Source organism: Xenopus laevis, chromosome 1S (genome assembly GCF_017654675.1).
Source record: "Xenopus laevis strain J_2021 chromosome 1S, Xenopus_laevis_v10.1, whole genome shotgun sequence".
NCBI classification, from domain to species: Eukaryota; Metazoa; Chordata; class Amphibia; order Anura; family Pipidae; genus Xenopus; species Xenopus laevis.
The window spans coordinates 104468647-104491689 of NC_054372.1; the positions used below are offsets into that span (position 1 = coordinate 104468647).

At 37.7% G+C, this 23043-nt stretch overlaps 1 protein-coding gene across 1 annotated transcript; it reads right to left on the minus strand.

Annotated features, from left to right (window-relative positions):
* Positions 1 to 5554: 5554 nt before the first annotated feature.
* igfbpl1.S (insulin like growth factor binding protein-like 1 S homeolog) lies at positions 5555 to 22221 on the minus strand. Its single transcript, XM_041580063.1, has 5 exons — positions 21443 to 22221; positions 8680 to 8789; positions 8078 to 8194; positions 7352 to 7511; positions 5555 to 6632 (listed from the first exon to the last, which is right to left on the minus strand). The coding sequence occupies exons 1-4, from the start codon at positions 21897 to 21899 to the stop codon at positions 7356 to 7358; spliced, it is 840 nt and encodes a 279-aa protein (XP_041435997.1). The 5' UTR covers positions 21900 to 22221; the 3' UTR covers positions 5555 to 6632; positions 7352 to 7355.
* Between the last annotated feature and the right edge of the window lie 822 nt (positions 22222 to 23043).

The window sequence follows — 23043 nt, forward strand, 5'->3', positions numbered from 1 at the left end:
GCTTGAGAAAAGGCCGCATGTAGGCCTGAAACGTTGCTTACCAGATACTGCCATGAAAAATTGAATAAAGGCATTTTTATTCTACAAGGTGCTGTACAGAAACTTTTCTATTATGCTGGTGTGCCATCAGTCTAAATATATTTCAGTATATGGATAAACATTCTCTTTAATAATTACGTCCAAAAAGATCTGCATTTATGTCTGTAGAATTTTATCTCTTAATATACTTTTCCCACTTAATCAAGAATAACATGAATAGGTACAAGCAGATAAAGGCTCTATTAAAGGGAGAATGGGTGGAGCGAATGGGGGGAAATCTATTCCCTGTACAACGTTTATGAAGAGGAAAACAAGTCAGCTGAGGAAGCCAGCACTGTGGTGACAGGACGATTAGCTGAATACATCAGTAGCCGTCAGTTGGAGTAAGCGTTTGCTTCTTCTGTTTTAATTGATTAGCAGAAACAGCTTGTCCAAGACACATTTACAGTCACGTCTAGCTCAGCACTAAACAATGGCTCATTAGGAAGTGTCACTGATGATGTAGTCTGAGGAAGCCCTCAAGTTTAGTTAATGTTGAGGGGGTGTGTGAATGAGAGGATGTCTGCTTAGATTTCTGGGATTTTTACTTCCCTAACATGTACCTATATTTTCATTAACCCAACAGGATTATTTTATATATATAGATATATAGATATATATATATACTGTATATATATACATCTATTTTCTAATCAGGAGAAAACTGCGCCGGTCTGGGGGTTATTCCAGCGAGCACCACAAGTGATTGGCTTCCTTCTTCTTCGTTCTTCAAATTTCCGGGGGAGACACATACGCAGTAGAACAAATAGCCAACTTCTGCATTAAAGTTCGGCTTTTCACTCTACTGCGCATGTGCACCAAAGTGAAGAAAGGAGAAGCCGGAAGCCAATCGCTCTGTGGTACTGTAGTAGTACCCCTGGGTTGGTGGAGTTTTCTCCTGATAGGAGCATCGGCCCGCAGTATCAGGTAAGTATATACAATCACTTGGAGCTGCCTAACTTTTGGCCCCCCAAAGTAAATAGTGCCTTTCCTTCTACTTTAAATAAGAATATTCATTTAGTCTGAATTAGTGCTGTTACATTTTGTAGAAAAAAATACCATCTCCGATATATTTTGCTCTGTTTTTCCTATGATAAACATTGGTATCATAGTTTTTACTAGTTAGGCTGGTTAAACACTGACCAAGGACAACTATATCTCTGCAGATATGAAGGATTTAAAATTGTATTTATGCTGTTTTGACAACCTATTATGTATTTGGCGAGGCAAGGCAGGAAGATTTTGAACAGTTTGCCAGCAAGATCAGGTCAATTTGTGGTTTGCTAGTCAATGTAGTATAAAAAGGATATCATTTTTTTGCCCATGAAATGGTCAGAGGATTAATACAACAATGTAGTGTAAACTGTAGTTGGGATGCTTTGCTACATACAGTTTATCCTTAGCAGGTATGATTCATGGGGGATTAAGAAGGAACTGCTTGAGGGATTATGTTTATATGTACAACAGGTTTTGGAATTTGGCTATTAATGCAAAATGGTTTTCAAAATGGTGCTAATTTAATTACTGAGTCCAAGATTAAAAGATAAAACAAGAGGAATAGGAATTAACTATAACAAAATGCCCTTATGTTACAAGATAGTTGTCAGTTCCATAAGACTGCAGGGTTTAGTTAAGAAATGTTTGCCTATTTTATATTTGGATGATGACAGTGCTTCATGGAGTATTTAAATCAAATTAGGAACCTTAGAAAGTAACATGACAATATATTCTATACAATGTAGTGGGAGCAACATTAAACATTTTTAAGCTCAGGGTATAGAAAATATGACATTGGAGTGGGATATTTGCTTAGCCTTTAATATTAAAGACATTTTCTGGATTTTTCCATTTATAATGTGCATACCAGTTGGTTAAATGGCTCTTTTGGTGTGACTTGCTATGCCAAATAAAGTTGCTACTGTACTGTTCCATTACTTATTTATTTAAGAAGCTGTGTAGTGTACTATGGTTGCACTACTGTGGTTGTTATAGTTGTACTATATATAAACATGGTTATTATAAAAGGTTATTATAGTTGTACAAATGGTCAGTGAGAACATCCATATAGTATGTTTAGATGTAGAACACACAGCAAGATTCATATGTAATGTAAGGCATCTGACCACATTTTGGTGTAATGAATAGTGATTGTTTTGGTTGGTGCTTTTTAGACCACTTACATAGTAAGTTAGGTTGAAAAAAGACACATGCCCATCAAGTTCAACCTTTTAACTTTTTTTTTCACCTGCCTAACTTCCAGTTGATCCAGAGGAAGGCAAAAAACCCACCTGAAGCCTCTCCAATTTGCCCCAGAGTGGGGAAAAATTCCTTCCCTAGATCAACTTGTACTATGAGCTATCTTCCATTACCCTGTATTCCCTCACTTGCTGAAAAGCTATCCAACCCCTTCTTAAAGCTATCTAATGTATCAGCCTGTACCACTGATTCAGGGAGAGAATTCCACATCTTCACAGCTCTCACTGTAAAAAACCCCTTCCGAATATTAAGGCGGAACCTCTTTTCTTCTAAACGGAATGGGTGACTTTATGTCTGGAAGAGTAAATATCTGCAAGCATATTATAATTAATCTATCTGGCATGGACATTGGAGCACAGGAACTGTAAAAAACTATTGTATCTCCTGTGCATCCCCAGTGTTTCTGAACCAATGTGGGTGTGGTTGGGCAGCATGCCGGCCCCCCTAAAATCCTGCCACCCTAGGCCTGAGCCTTGGTGGCCTTTCCACAAATCTGGGCCTGATGGAAGATGCAGACCTGGAACAAGCCATGGAACAATTTCACAAGGCTTTGTTTTTTAATGGGGCAGTGTTGCGCAGCAGGTTCCAGAACTTTTGTGCAAGAAAATATATTCAATACATTTCTTGAAGGAACTGTGGAGAAAGCAAAATTAAGAAAAGTGGGCAACCCCATTGACCACAAAGCATGAACCTCAGATAAACAAGGAACAATTTGACAAGATCCTTGGATATACTAAAAAGGTAAAACGGAAGGTGCTAAACTTATGGGGCAGATTTATCAGTTATTCACCTTTGAGTTAACTTCTGGGGGCAGATTTACTAAAGGGCGAATTGGCAAACGCTAGCGATAATTCTCCAGCTTTACCGCCCGCAAGGAAATCATTGATTTACTAATGGGTGCAGGCGACAATTCGCTAGCAAAAGAGATAGACGTTATCGCTTATTCGCACTCTATCATCAGGCGATAATTCGATCTGGCGAATGGAAGTTACTCTTCAAATTCACTAAAATGCGGATTTTACTGAACGTTACCTCTTTTGCCAGATTTGCCTTCACCAGCTCAGACCAGGCGAAGTGCACTGCAGTGCATAGATCTTCCTCTGTTACTTACATCATATTCTTTAGTGGAAAAAGCATCAAAGTTCAAAAAACATACATAGCATACACAGAAGTCAAAACAGTCACAATGAAAATGTCTCATAATGAAGTTTAAAGAAATTCCATATTTGTTAGGAATGTGTCAGCTGTGGCCCTTAAGTTCTGCTTGAATTAAACTCCCATCATTCCCCAGCCTAAAGCAAAAGCTACAGTATATGGTGGATGCAACTGCTGTGTACAGTACAGAACAGTGAGTTTAAGCCTGATACAATTCCAGTTACAAATAGCCCAGTTAGCCAACATATTCTATTAAAATGTATAATTAAGCATGCTGCATTATAGTAACAACATTTTTGTTGTTTATTAAACTCTTATTCTGTGCCATTTGAGAAAACAAGTGTTTTTGTGAAAAAAAGTTAGTGCAGGGACTACAATAAATATATTGATTGTTAAAAATGTTTTAGAACGGAAAACAATCCAAGTATGATCATCTTTCCTTCTATAAAGACTTTTATTTCTTTGTGGTCTGATCCAGTCACAGTGACTTCAATTTCAGATGGATTAGTATTAATAGATAAGTATCAAAAAATCCAGTGTACTTTGTTTGATAATTTTAGTACCACGGAATGTAGAATCTATAGAACCTGCATAAATATACCATAATGTTGGCAGCATAGATACTATTTTTACAGTCAGACGTGTCACTTCACCCCTATTTTTCACACTAAATTAGGCCACCTCGCCCAGTCACCTGCAGTAATATGTCTGTCACCCATTGTCAGTAAGTTGCACCTGAAACTTGATAAAGAGCCATGCGGCTTGAAACGTTGTTGCGATTGTTCAGATGATAAAGCCATGAAGTTACAATAAAGGCTTTTTTAAACAATCTTCAAGACTGGTGCTGTCTACTGTGATTTTGCACCTGAAACCTAACCTGCTTTATTGAAATGTATAGAATAATCACCTGAAGTCATCTGATGTCATCCTAAGAAGTTGAGCAGGGAGGGGCAGGGTGGGGCCAGGGCAGAATGAGGGTATGGCCAAGATGCACCCGGATCACTTTATATTAGGGTTGGCATTTCTATCTGTGCTTCATGGTTTGCACGGCAACAAATGTCATATATAAAATAACCACTGGCACTGAAAAGTTGAAAGGAACAGTTCAGTGTAAAAATAATGCACTTATCCACTGAGGAAGGGAGCGCGAGGCTCCTGAAACGTTTGGCTGTATTCGGCACAGATAAAAAGTTTGGAGGTACCTTAGGTACACCACTTGCAATTACCATTGCATCTTCAACATATTTATCGCTACTGCAGTGTAAAAATAAAAACTGGGTAAGTACTGGGTAAGCCATCACTGCCCTTTCTCAAGTGTATCACTTATATACACTTGAGAAAGGGCAGTGATGGCCCGAAACATGTCGTGTCTTGCAGTAAATAAATAAAGAAGAATTAGCAGTAAATCTGCATTGAAGTGCTCTCCTTTCGTTGATTGATTGTGCAGGCAACTTTGGATGATTGGCACATCCACATGAAAGGATAGATGCATTCTATAAATTGAACAATATTTGGCTGAGCGCAGATCTCCACAGCTGGTTTTACTTCCAATAAGGATTAATTATATCTTAGTTTGGATCATGTACAATGTACTGTTTTATTATTACATAAAAAAGGATTAATAATTTGGATTATTTGGATAAAGAGTCTATAGAGAGATGGCCTTTCTATAATTCGCAGCTTCCTGGATAAATGATTTCTGGATAACAGATAACCATTCCTGTACTTGTGTATTTAACCTAACAACTAATAATGTGAATTATAAGTGTTTTTCATTACCTTTGGACCATTTTTTTCAGCATTTTGATTTCAGAGGTTTTAAACCACACAATATTTAGATAAGAATTTAATTCAAAATTATGATTTTAAAAGCTGAAATGCTAGCTTAAGCAGAGAAAACACATATGTATTACTATTAATGGCAAAGAACATAATTATCATATATACAATCAGTTCCCCTTTTCTGATGTTTTCAGACAGAAGTACAAAGTTGATATTAATGTCTACTGTATTTCAATGTCTTAGTTCGATTAGAAAGACTATGTAGCATGTTTCATAAGAATAACACTGAGCAAATGGTTGTACTGATTGTTCAGCTTTATACTCAAGTTGCACATTCACAGTAAAACAAAGCAGACATAAAATAATATTAATATAAAAGGTAATATAAAAGCCATCCATTTTACTAATAGTATTTACTTGAAATTTATAATATAAAAATTGCAAATCCTGCAACAACAGATGTACAGACTGGAATTTCTCAAAATTAATGGCTCTGTACTATACAGTAGTCTTTTATGAGTTCAACAATGGTAAGGGGGGCATCAGATTCTGCATTATAAAAAAAATTAGTACTGGTCTTCAGGCAACTATTTTGCAGCATTAAAGGTGTAGTTCACCTTAGGGTATTTTTTTCTGTATATTACTAAATGTTTATTCTTGAAAAAACAGTAACACCAAAAATGAAAGTGTTTTACATATGCATTTGACTATAAAGTATAGTTTACATAAAAAGCTGCTGTATAGCCATGTGGCAGTCATTCAAACTGAATAGGGCAAAAAAGTTAATGTTTACACAGCTGATATCAGATAAGCTCTGTAGAATACAATGGGTTTAATACTTCACTTTTGAATGTTACTGGTCTTTTCAGTTGGTTTTCATTTCTTTATAGTTTTGAATGATTGGCCTTCTTTTTCTGCTTTGTTCCATATTTCAAAACGGGAGGCAGAAACCTATTCCTCTGTTCAATTATTTTTTGCTTATCTTATTCATATTCCAGTCCATCTTCAAACCACTGTTTGGTGCTAGGGTATATTGGACTGTAGCAACCATATAGCTGCTGGAATCCCAAACTGGAGAGCTGCTGAACAAAAAGCTCATAATTCAATAACCACAAAAAAATAAACTGTTGCAAATGTCACAGTGTCTGCATCATGCAAAAAATTAATTTAAAGATGAAATATTACTTAATAGTAAACCTAAAAATATAGAGCTGCATCTTTTGAACTCAATGATTTTGGAATCCTAAACGTCATTTTACATATATTTATACAAAAAGCATCATAATGGTATAAAAACAATTGTGTAAGTCTTCTTATACAGCATTAAAAAAGCAGTAGATCCAGGGCTTCTTTCTCTGTACCTGAATGTAAGAATGAAAAAGGCATGGAGTTAGTGTAAAACAATAGTTTTTCTTTTTATGAAAGATATATTTGTAGCACATTCACATGAGTACAAGCACCCGAAAGTATGAGCAATGCTTATTGGTCGCACCCCTATTTACTAGTGCACATGTTTCCAGACAAGTGTTAGGTATAGTGTGCCCTTGCACAGGAGTGCACTAAGTTTTGTACTTCATGGACCAAATTAGGAGCAACCAGCAAATTGAGCATAGTTTTGGTAGTGCTAGTAGAAATAAGCACAGATAGACACAAGTGCTGTGTGAATTTCATTTTACTATGGACAACTCTATGCTTATTTTATTGTATAATACTGCAAGATTTGAAACTATGGGTCAGTCCTCAGCTGATCTGATAATTTTGCCTCTAGACAATATGACCAGATTAGTTCAGTCAATGTCATTATTTCAAATACTATTGATCTGATTACGAGAACTGTGACCCAATCCATTTACTGGTAGGCAAATTGACGTGTACATGTTATAATGTGATGTAGCCAACTGGATCTATAAACAAACCCAACTGATTATTTGGTAAATTGCTTGTCAAAACCAATTGCTTAGTAAGCAGTGATGTTTTGCCAATTTAGCTAAAAATGTCCAATTTAACCCCAGTAATATGTTCAGCAGTACATACAGAAATGGGTAACATACATTATAAATGTTGAGTATTTTTTCATTACCTCATTACACTTTACTTGCAAACCCACCATGGTTTCGTCTCTTGATCCTACGAGCGTAATGCTCTGTGACTTTTATAGATCCATCAGCCCAGGTTTCTCCAACCATATTAGTTGCATGACATTGGTATGTACCTTCGTCTTTCTTCGTCAGTGGACTGATCTGAAGAGTAATATGTGAACACGAAAAATCATTTTCACTGTTATGGGAAGGAGAAATAAATATTCTGCAACAAATAATATATATATTACAAATAAACATCACTAGCCTGAATAAATGTTATTTAAATGAATTGAGTCAGCACTGTCCCTTAATGCATGCAGAAAAAGACAAGATAAATTATAACATCTGCAGCTGCAACTATTTACCTGTTTAAAAGCAAACATGTTGTTGGTTATAATACACTAGACAAACAATGTGCCCTTAATCATCACTCTTATCCTACTAATCATTCAAGGATTTACTAAATCAAGTATTTGCTAACTGGAGTGATACATAAAAATACTGTGTCAAGTTTTATGGAGAATTTAAGACAATGCAATTTGCGTCACTTATTCCACCTTAGTGGCTGATTACTAAAAATATTTTCAGCGGAGCATGCAATGTCTTCTATAGTTATACAACCAGGCTAACCCAACATGTCCTTTATTGCCAAAAAGTCATTACATGTGTTCAAATTATGTTCAAGGGATTCATTTCAGTAGATTTTCTAGTGCTTGTAGACTCACCATAACCCAGCCAGTGCATTCATGGCGAGAGGGACCACCACGAACTTGGACTGCCACATTTACTCTATCACCGGGCAACTCTTCAAAAAGTTTTGTTCCTTTTGGAGATTCTGTAACCTTTACAATAAACAATCGGAGTTATTTAGAACTAAATAAAATAATGGAAATGCTGCATACAAGTAGTAAAAACAAGTGTGTTTTTTTAACAGTGTAAAGCTGGACAGACAAGTTAATGGCTAACTGAATATATTGGGGCTTCAAGGACAGTACATTTGGCAAATGAAGACTAAGGCTCATGTGTTCCCAGTGCAGAACATGCTCCATCCATCTATATCCCATATGCTCTAAATAGGCATGGGATTGTGAAATGGTGGTAAAAGTTCTAATTTTACTTACATTTCCCTGGGGTGCAAGTGCTAGAGCACTAAGGGGTGCAAGAGTGCCAGCACAAGCAATCATTTATGTAATTCAGTTGTTGTCTGAAGACAAAACAATAAGATAAACTTGATCCGGCTCTGCACTTGAGTGGCCAAATTGGGCCAAGATTACCATTACCATTTACTAACCTTTCAAACAAGTGAATTTTACCATATATTCTGTACCTTTTTCCAAGTGATGATGGGCGTTGGAACTGCTTTTACTTCACATGATAAGTAAACTTGGGATCCAGTGACATTGTGAATCTTTCTTGGTGAAACAATGATCAAAGGAGCTGTGGGATAGACAATAAAGATTATTACAAATAAGGCAGACATTTAGCTTTAAGGGCAGAGACACACAATCAGATTTGGGGAGATTAGTCGCCCAGTGACAAATCTCATCTTGTTCAGGCGACTAATCTCCCCGAACTGCCTTCCCCTGCCTCCTGCCAGCTAGAATGTAAATCGTAGGTGGAATGGCACTTGGAGCGCTTCATTTTCCAAAGGCAGGGAAAGGCATTTTGGAGATATTAGATTTGATTAATTGGTAAGTTGCTTGTCCAAACCAATTGCTTAGTAAGCAGTGATGTTTTGCCAATTTAGCTAAAAATGTCCAATATGACCCCAGTAATATGTGCAGCAATACATAAAAGTTAAGGACAAAAATGGGGAACATACATTATAAATGGTGAGTATTTTTTCATTACCTCATTACACTTTACTTGCAGACCCACCATGGTTTTGTGGTGGGAGCTACAACATGGAGCTGGTCACTGCTCCTGTATAAACTATAACAAACATGGAAAAGTTGTGCTCACCACTAATTTTTAAAACCATTAGGCAGGGGTACAATGAATCTGTGACCACAAAATACATACAGACAAATACAAGAGTCCTCTGCACTCAACCCATTATCAATATATTTAAGACATTGAGACATTTTGTACAGCTACTAAAAAATAAGGGATTGTTTGTCCAAAGCTCCTTCCCAGCTATAGTCAGGTGATCTCACTGGTGGCTAATAAAAGGGCAGCCAAGTTTGAGAGTTTTACTTTGGAAGCAGCAAGTAAGTTGCAGGTAAAACTTAGACCCTGCACCCACAATTACAAAAAATAGATCCGGAATCTTAAAATTGACAGAATACCTTACAGAATCAAACAGGGAGATACTTATGCAATCCCCCTGTGACAGGCATAAAAAATAAGGCATAAGGGATCATTTCCTATGACAATAAGCCGGGCGAAAAGTACATCCCTGTAAATGAGCCCAATGGTGGTGCTTAACAAAAAGCAGTTTTTTTTCCAAAAGAGTTGATTGAGGAAACACCACTGCTTTAAACTCTTGTGAGAAGAAAAAAGCTAGTATCCATTTGTGCAATCCATAAAAATACAATCACAGGACTGTTCTGTGAACAAAACAGTCTTCATACTAGAATTTAGGTAAAAGAAATAACAGATGACGTTTGCTTTAAACAGGGAATTCCCACATTTTCAGCACACTCCGTCAATACAGACTAAAAAATAGGCTAGTGAACAAACTGTGCAATAAGTTTTGTTTTTATGATAATATTTTTGCAAGAGGTTTCTTGATTAGAACATAATGTATGCACTCATTGACAGAATGGTAATTTTCTTTATAAACAAAGCAGTGGGAGAGATCATTATAATGTACACACTGGTGACCCACTGCGTCCATCCATTACATTAGAAAATGAAGTCTGAATGAAAGGTTTATTCTGTCAGTGAATAATGAACGTCCCGTGCGGGAGCTCAGACCCCTGCAGACACTTTCGCAGCTGCCAGTGGTCACATCAAGTCTCCAAATTGCATCAAAGCCAAAGAAGTGCCATCTGCTCTAAGACATGCTCTCTGTAAATTTACCATTAAAACAAGTCTATCTGAAACTGTAAGGTCTAATTGACTGTGTTAACAGAAGATGCAGCTCACAGAAAATCCTCAAATTGTTCCCTTTGGGCCCAAGCATTAATACCTGCCAAGTGCCGTCTGTGCCCATTGTTGTCTCTTTGGTGATTTAAATGCAGTTTCTCCTGCCTTAACATCTAACATCTACAAACAGCTAAAAAGTAAAGTATCAATGCAGAATGCTTTCAAATTAATTATTTATATTTATTAATTATTAATATTAAACGTTTGCCAACCATGTTCTAATTGAAATAAAATAATATAAATGTATGCAGAAGTCTAATATTTAAACAAACGTCTGTTATATTCAGTTGCAATACATAAATGGCAGTTGCCAGCAAAGAAGGAGCAGAGAATAAAACATTTTATTTATAAACATGTGAGTATGCATTGTGTATTGTAGTAGACAGGAGTTTGGGGTTGGACTATTTTATAATGTTGTTTTTAATACAGTTGTTGTATTCTTTACATCTCATGATTGGGGGGGTCAATGACCTGAAGAAGTTATTAATAAATGAGGTTAATAAGTGGTATGGCATTTGAGAGTCATGATAGTATGTAGCCACAGCTCAAACCAGAAATGATCAGGATTAGCTACAGGGCCTCAAGTGAAACCCCTACAAAAAGGAAGCTTCTCCTGGGAGATTCTAGAAGGATGGTCATGCTTAAATCTATTTTATCCATTCACACTTGTTGCTAACTGCTACCTACAAATGTATCCTAAATAATATTATTATTATTATATTATATTAATATTAATATATATTATTATTATCTGATTTCTGTCCATAGGTCTGAATACAAAAATCCATTGTTTGCTCTGCAAGTTCTTAAGGTGGCCATACACGGATAGATCCGCTCGTTTGGCGATGTCGCCAAACGAGCAGATCTCCCTCCGATATGCCCACCTTGAGGTGGGCAATATCGGGCTGATCCGATCGTGGGCGCTAGGGCCCAACGATCGGATCCTAGCGTTCGCCAAACGGGCGGTCGGATCGCGGGACCGCATCAACGAACAGATGCGGCCGCGATCCGACGGGATTTTTAACCCCATCCGATCGAGATCTGGCCGACTTTCGGCCAGATCTCGATCGGGGAAGCCCGTCGGGGGCCCCCATACACGGGCCAATAAGCTGCCGACTTGGTCTGTCGGCAGCTTTTATCGGCCCGTGTATGGCCACCTTTATACAAACACATTCACAGTTTGGTCCACATATACAAAGATCATTGTTTATTTGAAATTAAAGAATTAAAACCGTTTGCTGACATGGGACATGCTATACAGATCAGATAATCATTATGGGTTGTTTTCATTTATTGTTTTTCTATTTACTATCTGATAAAAATACATAGTTCACATGAGGTTTAAAAGTGTATATAGATTAAGGGGGGAGGATAGACATTGCCTTTTCTGTCCAATCTAATATAGAAATATAAACAAAAATGAAAAGAGATGGACATTAAACTGATTACATTGGGCTTTATTTATTAAAATTCTGTTGCATACTATATCTCTAATGTTAAATAAACTGTAAAAGATGTTAGTTTTTTTCTATTGTGCCAAAATATTCTGCAAAGATTATATTTCATACTCTGCCCCAGTGAATTTTACAGTCTAAAGGTGGCCATAAACGGGCAAATTACAGCTGCCAATATCACTCCTTTAGACCAATTCGGCAGCTTATCTGTCCGTGTGCGGTGGCTTCCGATGGGTTTTCCTGCGATCAACGTCCGAATAGGCTAGTTGATGCGGTCCTATGACTTTGCTATTTCCTTCGTTATAATCGGATTAACCTGATATTGCCCTGCCTTTGGTGGCCATATTGGGTAAGATCCGCTCCTTTGGCAACCTTGCCAAACAAGCAAATCTTATCGTGTATGGCCACCTTAAGTTCAGAAGAACTTTTTGTATCAAGAATGTAAGTTTTTGGAGCGTGAAAGGACCCAGACAGGAACGTCACACAGTGGGCATGCAAGTAACGTCTACACCCTATTCTTCTGGTGCAACTGTGCTGCAGCAATTGATGCAGGGAGCTACGGGAATCCTAGATATTCCACCACCTCCTGACCAGATGACAGTTCCAGGGTTCTCTGAGTACCCTCTGATTCAGAATGGAAAGTGGGAAGGACTGAGTTGCATTAAGTGCAACTATATGGAAATTTACAGCAGCTGTGATGGGGCAGCAGGTGTGGTGGGTGGTCTTGCATCAGGGGCAGGAAGGTGTGCGACAGGGTGGGAGGGGCTTGCATCCTACACTGGTCCGAAGCATGAATGACACCTTATTTCTAATCATTAATAACCACTTTTCTCTAAAACGTTTGGGTACTCCAATAGTTTGAGCAGAGGTGTGTGTATCATATTTTCAAAAACAAAGTAAAAAAAAAAGTAATGAAAGAAATGTTGTCATTGCTGTTTCTAGTTGTCAGAGTTGTAAAGTTGGTTATATAAACAAAACCTGTGATAAAATACTATAGGAAATCCATCATATTTTGACCACTTGCATTATTGATTCTATGATTACTCTGCGTCAGTCAGTATTAAACTATAGAAAAACCTGTCTGGTTTGGTTGTGTCAGAGCAGTGTGGTAGGAAGTGACAACTGATTCCATTTTGTGCTCATCTTGAAATGAATAAAACAATTTCCAAATGAACCTAGCAAAACAATATTTAAACACATATTCTATTGCTAACAAACCCTAAAATACAAAATACAGTATGTAAAAATAATCCAGCATAACTAAAGGTAGCAACATCTTCAATTGCTGCTTTATTATTTTTTTATTATTATTTTTTACTTGTAAATTGGGGAATATATGCACAAGCAGGCATTGTTATCATGAGAGGTTAATAATTACCATAACAAAATGGTCTACAGCCCCTCTCTTGTGAACTTAGGGAACATGGTCAGTTTCACACAAAAACTGCATATAAGCCTCACTAGGCCCTCTATACATACATACCACCTATTTATTGTTTAGTTTCTTCTGCCTATTATACCTGCAGCAATGTTCTAGTAACCAATAGCAACCAAACAACTGGTCTGTATCTAACATATTATTGGTTGCTGTTCATTAAAAGACCCAGTGATAAAGCTGTGCTTTTTATTTCTAGTGTTAGAATTTTATTTTCTGCCTCTTTTATCCTTTAATTTATTCAAGAAAAACTACTTAGAGGAAAGCACATTGAGTACAAGTGAAAGGGCAGGTGCAAAGTGTGTTTGCAGAGTAGCAGAGGCTAATTCAGCCTATACTGTCGGTGAAATGCACAGCCCATTGCTGGATAGAAGTTGACAATCTCCTGAATAATAGAAGATGTCTGTATGCTGAGCAGTATGGACTGAACCAAAGGCTTTCTTAATCCCCTCGTGAGCTGAGTCAGCTTTATGAATAAAATGAGTGTGAGAAAAGCAAGGAAGGGAATGTAGATGGCTATACAGAATAATGAATCCAATATGTCGAGGCATTTTGATCTATGAATGCACAAAACCCTTAATATAAAATCTCCCAGAGGGTTCTTCCAAATGTACATTCTCATTGCAACTTAAAAGTAAAAAAAATAATCTATTGCAATACACATCTTAAGTGACTTAAAGCTTCATATGATTTACTTAGGTTTAAAACAATTTACCAACAGATTTTACTTAAATATATCTTATTTATTATTATTTACCCCACATTTTAATTGAATAATTACAAATGTACAGTAACCCATATTTTGAAGCAAGTCACACATTCATACCTCCCAACTGTCCCTTTTTGGGAGGGACAGTCCCTCTTTCGACAGCTCAACCCGCTGTCCCTCATTTGTACTGGAAAGTCCCTCTTTTCTAAGCACTGAACAGCCAGAAAAAGAAACAAAGTTTCTCACTTAATTGGCTTTTAGCAGAGAGCCCAGAACAGCTAACAGGTGCAAATAAGATACTTTGTAACAATTTTGAGACACAAAAACACAGTTTAGATAAGGAGAAATATTTTCAAACTTTCATAACCTGCCAAATTTTGTAAAACAAACATGGTAATTAGGGGGTGTGGCCACATAAAGGGGTGTGGTCAAAAAATGCTGCGCTACGTGCGGAAAAAAAATGTTTGTCCCTCTTTTTACTTCCAAAATGTTGGGAGGTATGCACATTAACACACATTCACCTCACTTTAGATTTGAGTGAAAAATACAATTTTGTATGTCTCTAGCTATAGGGAAAAATCAAGACAAAGCATTGCCAGGGTGAAATTTAACAGCTGAATAAATGTAATCAATGCCAAATTTTCAGAAGCGCTCCGCGGCTCTCCTGCTCCTGTTCGAGGCAAATCAAAGACGGTGGTGCCCATGGTCGCGGGTTTCGGCGTCGATGCGCTGACATCAGACGTCATGATGCCACGTTTTGGCTCAAAATTCAAAATAAAAGGACACCCAGGATGCTGGTTGAATGCCCGATTATAGGATTTGTTTAAGGTAGGACTACATGGATGATTTCCTTGGGATCCAACGTGCTGCGCAAAAACGCAGGTGTCACATTGGATGCAACAGAAATAAGGTAAGTAATGGAAATGTCGGATGAAGTAATCGCTGATCCGACGCATCACGACTGTTGGGTCTCGTCGGATCAATGCTGCGACACCATCCAACAATGCATTCACTTATCTTATTTCTGTCGCATCCGACGTGACACCTGCGTTTTTTTTGCAATTCGTTGGATCGGTCGGAAAACGTCCATGTAGTCCAACCCTTAAACATTCCTGGGTGTTCCTAAATTCATGTTTATTGTATTCCTGGACTTTTGACCCTGCCTGTACCTTTTGCTATTCGTCTGCCTATTGAACTACTGCCTGATTTGACTACGCTTATTCCTGATCCCTTGTTTGTTACCGCGAACTTATAAGATATTCATTTTTTTATTTCTCTAACCACATTTATCCAGTCATTTAGTTTTCTTATTAATGTATTATTATTATTATGGTTATTATTCAACACAATGTTAAATTATACATTTTTGTGGAGAGAGGACTCATTTATGATCACAAGTTCCATGCAAAGAGTAACAATAAAAGTAAAAATTGTGTCCATTCAAATGTAACTCACAAAGGTAACTGCATCTTCTAAATTTGCACCGTACACTAAAATGTCTATTATATCCACTTTACAGTATTAGGTGCAAGGTGTAAAATACAAGGAGAATAGAAAGTCTTAATCTTTATGTTAACTTTTAGTATGTTATAAAATGTCCTAATCCTTGTAACTTTGGTATTGGTCTTCATTATGTATTTTTTTTTATAGCTTTTTAATTATTTGCCTTTCTTTAATGCCTTTCAGATGGGGGTCACTGACTCCGGCAGACAAAAATCTGTTGTTCTCAGAGACTACAATTTTATTGTTATTATTACTTTTTGCTACTTATGTTCCTATTCATATTCCATTCTCTCATTCAAATCAGCTTGGTTGCTAGGGTAAATAAGATCTTAGCAACCAGATAGCTGCTGAAATACAAAATTGGAGAGCTGCCAAACAAAAATCTAAATAACTCAAAAACCCCAAATAAAAATAAAAAATAAAGAACTATTGTAAATTGTCTCAGGATATCAATATCTTCATCATGCTAAAAGTTCATTTAAAACCTGCCTAGATGAAGGAATAAAGTAGGCTTCTCTTGTAGGCTTCCTTTTTATTTTTAATTATTTGCCTTCTTCTTCTTCTGACTCTTTCTAACTTTCAAATAGGGGTCAGTATGGGTCATTTATAAAGTTCGCGCAGGGCATATTTTTCGCAAATGGTTGTATTGGGCGTGTTTTTTCCTGAACGCAAATATATTGCACTTCTCTACCCATCTTTCGTTTTTGCCAATTCGCATTGTGAATACATTTTCGCAAATGGAGCGCAGATGAGACTGGAGTTTGTGTGAGCGCACGCAATGTGCGAGGTTGTTGTGCGCGAAAATAGCGCTGCCAGTAAATTAAATTCGCAGTTTGCAAAACTGTTTTGCGAATATTTTATCCGCCACCAAAGTTGTGGCCTAATTGAGTCGCAGAGTATGCGCATAAATATTCGCAATTTGTGAATTGTGACATATTTAAAAAGCTCGTATGGACATTCACATTCTGTTTGCACCCTCTAATTCAGCTTATATAACCATCCGCAGGGCAAATATATTCACTATGCAAACAAATCTGCCATGCGCAAAGTTTATAAATGACCCCCACTGACTCCATCTAAAAAAAATGCTCTATTAGGGCTCTTCCCCGCAAGTTCTTCTTGCGTTCCCCTGTGGTGAGTTTAAATACTTTCGGCTGCAGTGGAGTGCAGGAAGGAATGCAGCCTATTAATTTAAAGGGCCCCGTACTGACACAGGCGCATGTAACCTCGAACGCAGGTGGAACACAACATGCTGCGTTCTACCTGCGTTTGACAGGTTGTGTTAGTACTTGTCCATTCCCTGTGGCTGAACGCATTTAGACTGACCACAGGGGAGCAATGTATTGTTTTTTGCTACTTTTTATTATTCATCTTTCTATTCAGGTACTCTCCTATTCATACTCCATTTACTTATTCAAATCAATGCATGGTTGCTAGGGTAATTTGGACCCTAGCAACCAGATTGCTGAAACTGGAGAGCTGCTGAATAAAAAGCTATATAACTTAAAAATCACAAATAACAAAAAATGAAAACCAATTGCAAATTGTCACAGATTATCACTCTCTACTTTATAATAAAAAATAACTTAAAGGTGAACAACAACTTTAACATCAATCTGTTTTCCAGGAAATATAAAGTTCTGCTTTTAAACGCAGGTTTAGGGCTCTTACAGACGAGCGTTTTTACCTGTGCTCCCCTGCGTTCAGTTTTTCTGCGTTCAGCCGCAGGGAAGCGCAGGAATAGACGCATTACATTTTTTCCAATGGGGCTGTACTCACACAGGCGCGTGTAGGCGCCAAACGCAGGAAAAATGCAGCATATTGCGTCTCAACCTGCGTTCGGCGCCTACATGCGCCTGTGTGAGTACAGCCCCATTGGAAAAAATGTAATGCGTCTATTCCTGCGCTGGGGAGCCCTTAGGCACACATAAACGCATTCGCTAATTGATTCTATTATATTCTGCCTGGCTGTACTCATGAGCGTTCTGAATTGCGTTTAACTCCATTTGTGTTTTAATGAATTTGTTAAGTTGCAGCATGTAGCATTTTCTTTTGACACACGTTCACCTACCAATGTAACAGGGTTGAGTTTGGAATGGAAAAAAATTCACTTATTTGTGTAAAAAAAAGTGTCCAAACACAATAGAATTGTTTTTTCAGACACATAAAAAAGCTCATGGGCAAGGGCCCTTACACCACAGCTGCAGCAGACTTGCAAATTAGTTTGACCCAGAATAATAATATTAGTACAAATTCAGTCCTGACATGGGAATGTGGATTAGCTTATTAAAGGGGCTCCACCCAAACAATTTTTGCAATTTTATGCAATTTTGAAGAAAATATAAGCAACTTTGCAATATACATTAGTTGTAAATTTTTAAGGGCTGCAACACATGGTGCACCTTCTTCATATTCGACGAGAGGAAGCGGATGCGGCAAGACGGATGCACCGAATATAATGTACGTAATAGTAATGTCGGCCCTACAAGCTGTGGGCATCCGACACGACACGACTGTCGGGTGAAGACGCAACGTGCACCATTCGCATCCGACAGTCGTGTCGGATGCACGCAGCTTGTAGGTCCTATTTTTCCGACATTCCTATTACTTACATTATATTCAGTGCATCCGTCTCGTCTCCTCTCATCGCGTCGGATCTAAAGAAGGCGCACCATGTGTTTCAGCCCTAACGGTTAACGGTTTTCAAGTTATTAGTGAATGTTGCAGTTGAAACCAGTGATTATTGCTTTTTGTTCTCTGGGTTTGACTCTTAAAACAATGTAACAGGAGTCAGGTCCCAGGTTTAGATCTTTGAAATAGCTGTACTCAGCTAGCTTGCTACATTGTTTCAGGAGTTAATGCCAAGACTGCAGAGACAACCAGACAGACACTGTTTACAATAGTAATTATATTTACAAATAACTTGAAAATCATTGAAAATATGCAATAAAATATATTGGAAAGTGGATAAGAATTACACTAATCCAGGAGTAATTTATGGATAGAAGACCCCTTTAAACCTAAATCACATGGGAATGGGAGGTGAGGAGGTCATTGTTATTGAAAACACTACTAACATGGCAGATGGCACACTAATTAACCATGCGCTAACTTGTACTCTGCTCACATCACCCAGAGGGACATTATTAAACACTTAAATTAGAATAAATTAAGCCCTGCTTGCCATGATCGCCCTAGATATGCTGATGAGCGTACACAAACGTGACTTTATTGATGTAAGACACATTAATGACGCATGTCTATGGCACAATGAAGTCTACATTGAGACAGATTAAGATTTTGTTATCTAGAGATAACCTTTATTAAACCATTTTACCAATTAACTTCTCTTAATCCTTGGTTTATGGGATTTGTAGTTCAGTAACAATTACAGCCAAACAAGAAATGTTAAGATTAGTTTGCTTTACAGTTGATGCTTTAGTGTAGCATTTCTCAAAATTCGAGACCAGGTGACCCACAAGGCTTCATATCTTGCACTCCATCCTTACTATAACCCACCAGTTTCTGTGGCTATTACACTCTTCATGCCAGTTCCCAACATTGTATTATTTTTATAAGAAATCTTAGGACATAACAGAATGCAGCATATTTTACAGCTTATGCTTAAAAACACAATATAAATTGTAATGGAAGTTTAGATAGAATAGACTGAAACAAATATGTACAGTAAATAAGAAGCTCAGGTAAGAATATAAAAATGAAAAAGTGAATGAATAGGAATAGGTTTGAAATCACCTGCAACCACTGCAAGTGTAAGGGCTCTTACATATGGGTGTTTTGCCCTGCATTCCCTGGCACTTCATTTTCCTGCATTCCATCGTAAGGGGGCACAGGACAAAACACCCATGTGTAAACTACATTTTTCACCTTTATTTTGACAAGGTCTTTGTGTATGTTGGTGTGCCAGCCAGCAGCGAACCAGGCCGGCCAGGCACCCTAGGCAACCAGGCCAGTTGCAGTGCTCAATAGGCTTGCGTGCATGCGCAATTGAACGCGCCAATGCAACATGTCTGCCAGTGCATGGTGCAGCTCCTCTTCACTTCCTGCTGAGCTGATTGATTGTGCACTGTGCATGAAAGATCAGAACAATTGGAAGGCAGCTGTACCTTGTGTGGCCCCTTATATACCCTCCATCCATTCGACCCAAGGGCCGCTTGGGCAGAGAGGGTAAATCAGTCTATGTGTGATCAACTGCTACTGTACAAAATCAAGACTCTATAAGGTTAATACAAATGCATTGCAGATTCTCACTCACATTATAAAATACAGAACTGTTTTCTCTGACACAAAGTACCTGTCATTTATGCTTCTTTTTATACATTGCTCAAATGTTTAAATTTATTTATATAAAAAAAAAATTAATACAAGCTGATTAGGTCCATTTTCTTCTTCCCTTTGTCAATGAGATTCTATGGTCCTGTATAACTGCATGTGAACCTGATATGTCAAAACAAATGCAACTGCACACGAGTGTGGTAGCTAGTCAAATGCAAGTTTTTGGCTAACATTAGTAGTGTTTGTGTTACTTCCAGCATGCAACATCAAAAATTACAGTTTGGCATAGGTCTGCTGCTTATATTGACTCATTCCACTGCGGGGACCCTGGAATTACTGCCATCTTTAGGGTGGAGGTAGCTCTACTTCCAGATTGTCAAACAGCCCAACAGACAAGGCAAGACAAATGTACTGCTTAGTACAACTATTTACTATTTACCTTTGTGACAGTAAAATTGTGTCAGTAAGAGCAACATTCCATGTTAGTGTGACTGTGGTTTTGTTTATAAATGCATTTGTGACTGCCCCTTAATGTTAGTCTGAATATCACCCTGGAAGTTTTTAAAAAATGTTTTGCAGTTTTACCTAAAAATTAAAGTTTTGGTCTTTTGTGGTCTTGTGCTGGGGTTGTACTTCTGCTGATCTGGTTGTTGCATTGTACATAAATACAGCCTTTACACAATAAAACACAATAAAATATAGAATATGTTTTAGTAACAAGATAAACCATATCCATAGCCCGCCCCAGCTTAGAAGGAAAGCTATACTCAAAGTGAAGCCGCCAGCTGGACAGGTCGATAATTTCAATTTGAAATAAGCCACTTTTGTGCTTAGTAGATATACAGTATTTCCAGTTCTCCATACATCTGTCAAACAAATATCAGAATTCTATCAATTTAATAGTCTTTACAATGCCAAATAACCATGTTTGATATTCTTTTGTTTAAACTTACAATTCTGCAGTCTGGGGAAGCCACAACAAAGTCAGAGGTTGAAGGACAACTTTCTCACCACATTTACTTACATTTGGAGAGTTGCAAAAGGGTTCTGCTAGGTCCTCACTTTTGGCAATTAAATGGGAAATACTAAGACTCCCATCTACCCTGGTGACCACAGGTCCATGCTACAGAAGAAATATATAATGCAATTCAAAGCAATTTTCCATCTTATGCTGCTAACAAAGATTTCAGTGTTTTTTTATAGTGGTAAAAATGTATTTGTAAATGTAATTTCGATTGTCTGTTAATCAGCTTCTGCTACATTCAGCAATAAGAACCAACAGTGCAGACAACATGAGCTGCCAAGCAGACTCTGCATTCAGTTGCAGTTACATTTATAAATAACTTTAAAACAAATTCATTTTTAGTTAATGTATATTAAAACATGGCTAGCATTAAATTTTCTTCCATTATGCAAAATAAACAGTTTTTCAGGATGGAAGTTCCCTTTAAGCACCCACTACAGTTTGGATGAATTGTATCTCAATGACAATTCTAAAATTGAAGGAAACAATGGAAGAAATAAATATCATAAGCTATATTGGTATCTATATTTTGCTCACTGTCGCAACCCTTTAGCCAAATATAAAAATAATAACACTTACCAAACTTGCATTCCCCATCATGGATCTTGTGGATGGAACCCTTGCCTTCATGTTGGGACTTCCAGCTTTGCAGACGCAGAACACATGCACTGGAGTAGGTTCTCCCATCTGAACCACACACGGCACCATCCTCTTCACACAGGCAGACTCCTGTACCATCAGAGAATGAAGATGCCCCTGTGCCAAAGCTAGGTCTGCTTACGCATACCATACCAGGGGTACAGCGAGCCCTTCTTTCATCCCGTCCTCCACACACTTCTCCTTCCACACTAAGACATCTGTCACAGCACCCACACTCATCCTTGGTGAGCAGCTCTGGGGCAGCACAAGTGACAGAATCACAAAAATCTTCATTGCAATGTCCACAGGAAGAAAGATAAGCATAAGCACCAACTGCAAGAGTTTTCTGCAAACATAAAAACAATGGTAGCAGAACCACAAAATGCTGCATTTTCATATCTCTTTCCTTGTGAAGTCTCTGCTCAGTTACTGTTTAGACACAACGACTCTGACTTGATACACAAGCACACTGTGGGTGTTAATGCTCTCTGACAGCAAAGACATGGATAGCTGGAGCTTCATGACCCCACCTCCCTATAGCAAAGTGCCAAAGTTCTTTGGATGTTCTTTACATTTTCCATTTAGCTGGTGCCTGCAGCCTCCATGGTTTTAAGGGTATGAAGAGACTCCCCTCTAATTTAAATCAGTACAATTTGTGAGATTTAAACAAAAAAAAAATTCTACACATTGTAACAGAATCTACCGTTAAGAGATGCCTGCCAAATATAATCACAGAACATTGAAGGATAAAAAAAACCTCTTTAATACGGAAGCTTGTCGGTAATCTTACTGGTCTTGAAACAGAGAGAATTTTAGGCTTTCCCTTGGATCCCTTTGTGTGTGAAAACACTCCCCGGGAGACAGGCTTGAATGAAGGAGCGCTCAGCAGAGACAAAAACGCTTACAAAGTGAAATGCCTAAACAAAACTTAAGCCCTGCTATGTATGCACACAATCAATTAGAACATAAAGTCTATTTAGACCCTACTAATTCTTTTTGTTTATATGTGTAGTCTCCAAGAAAGTATGAAATAATTGCTATGCCAACACAATTTTCTTATTTTCTTTTTTTATTTGCTTGAATTATAAATAAAAATCTACATATAGGAGAACTTAATATATGCACAGATATGTGGCCTTAACAACCTCAGCAGTGCAGTTTAATAGTAAAGATGCAAGAGAATGGGAAGTTATGGTGCTAGATTGTGCTAAGCTTCCAATACATTCATCATTCCAGGTGACTTTTGTCAAATGGCAAAAGATTCATAACAATGAAACTCCTGCCTGAGAATTAGCAGTGTATACAAATGCTTGTAATTCAGCTAGCTCAGATAATCAAGGACTTTTTTACCTTTAAACAATTGTATAACTTGCTATTTTGCAACTGTCCCAATGTAAGCAATGCAAACTGAGCAGTGCACAAAGACTCAGGATAGTACCGAGGCAGTTAGGCTAAGAAGGTCATTTCATATTGTGTGTATTGGGAATTATAAAGCTTCTGTAATATTGTAGGGGTTTTTGTAGGTGGTTGGAATATTGCCC

Bases quoted from the DNA above. Each gene is read 5' to 3' on its own strand.
- igfbpl1.S (XM_041580063.1), bottom strand. From the start codon at position 21,899: ATGAAAATGCAGCATTTTGTGGTTCTGCTACCATTGTTTTTATGTTTG. The intron at 8,195-8,679 runs GTACAGAATATA...TTTATTGTAAAG, and splicing joins CCATCATCACTTGGAAAAAG to GTTACAGAATCTCCAAAAGG. The intron at 7,512-8,077 runs GTGAGTCTACAA...ATTACTCTTCAG, and splicing joins AATGCACTGGCTGGGTTATG to ATCAGTCCACTGACGAAGAA.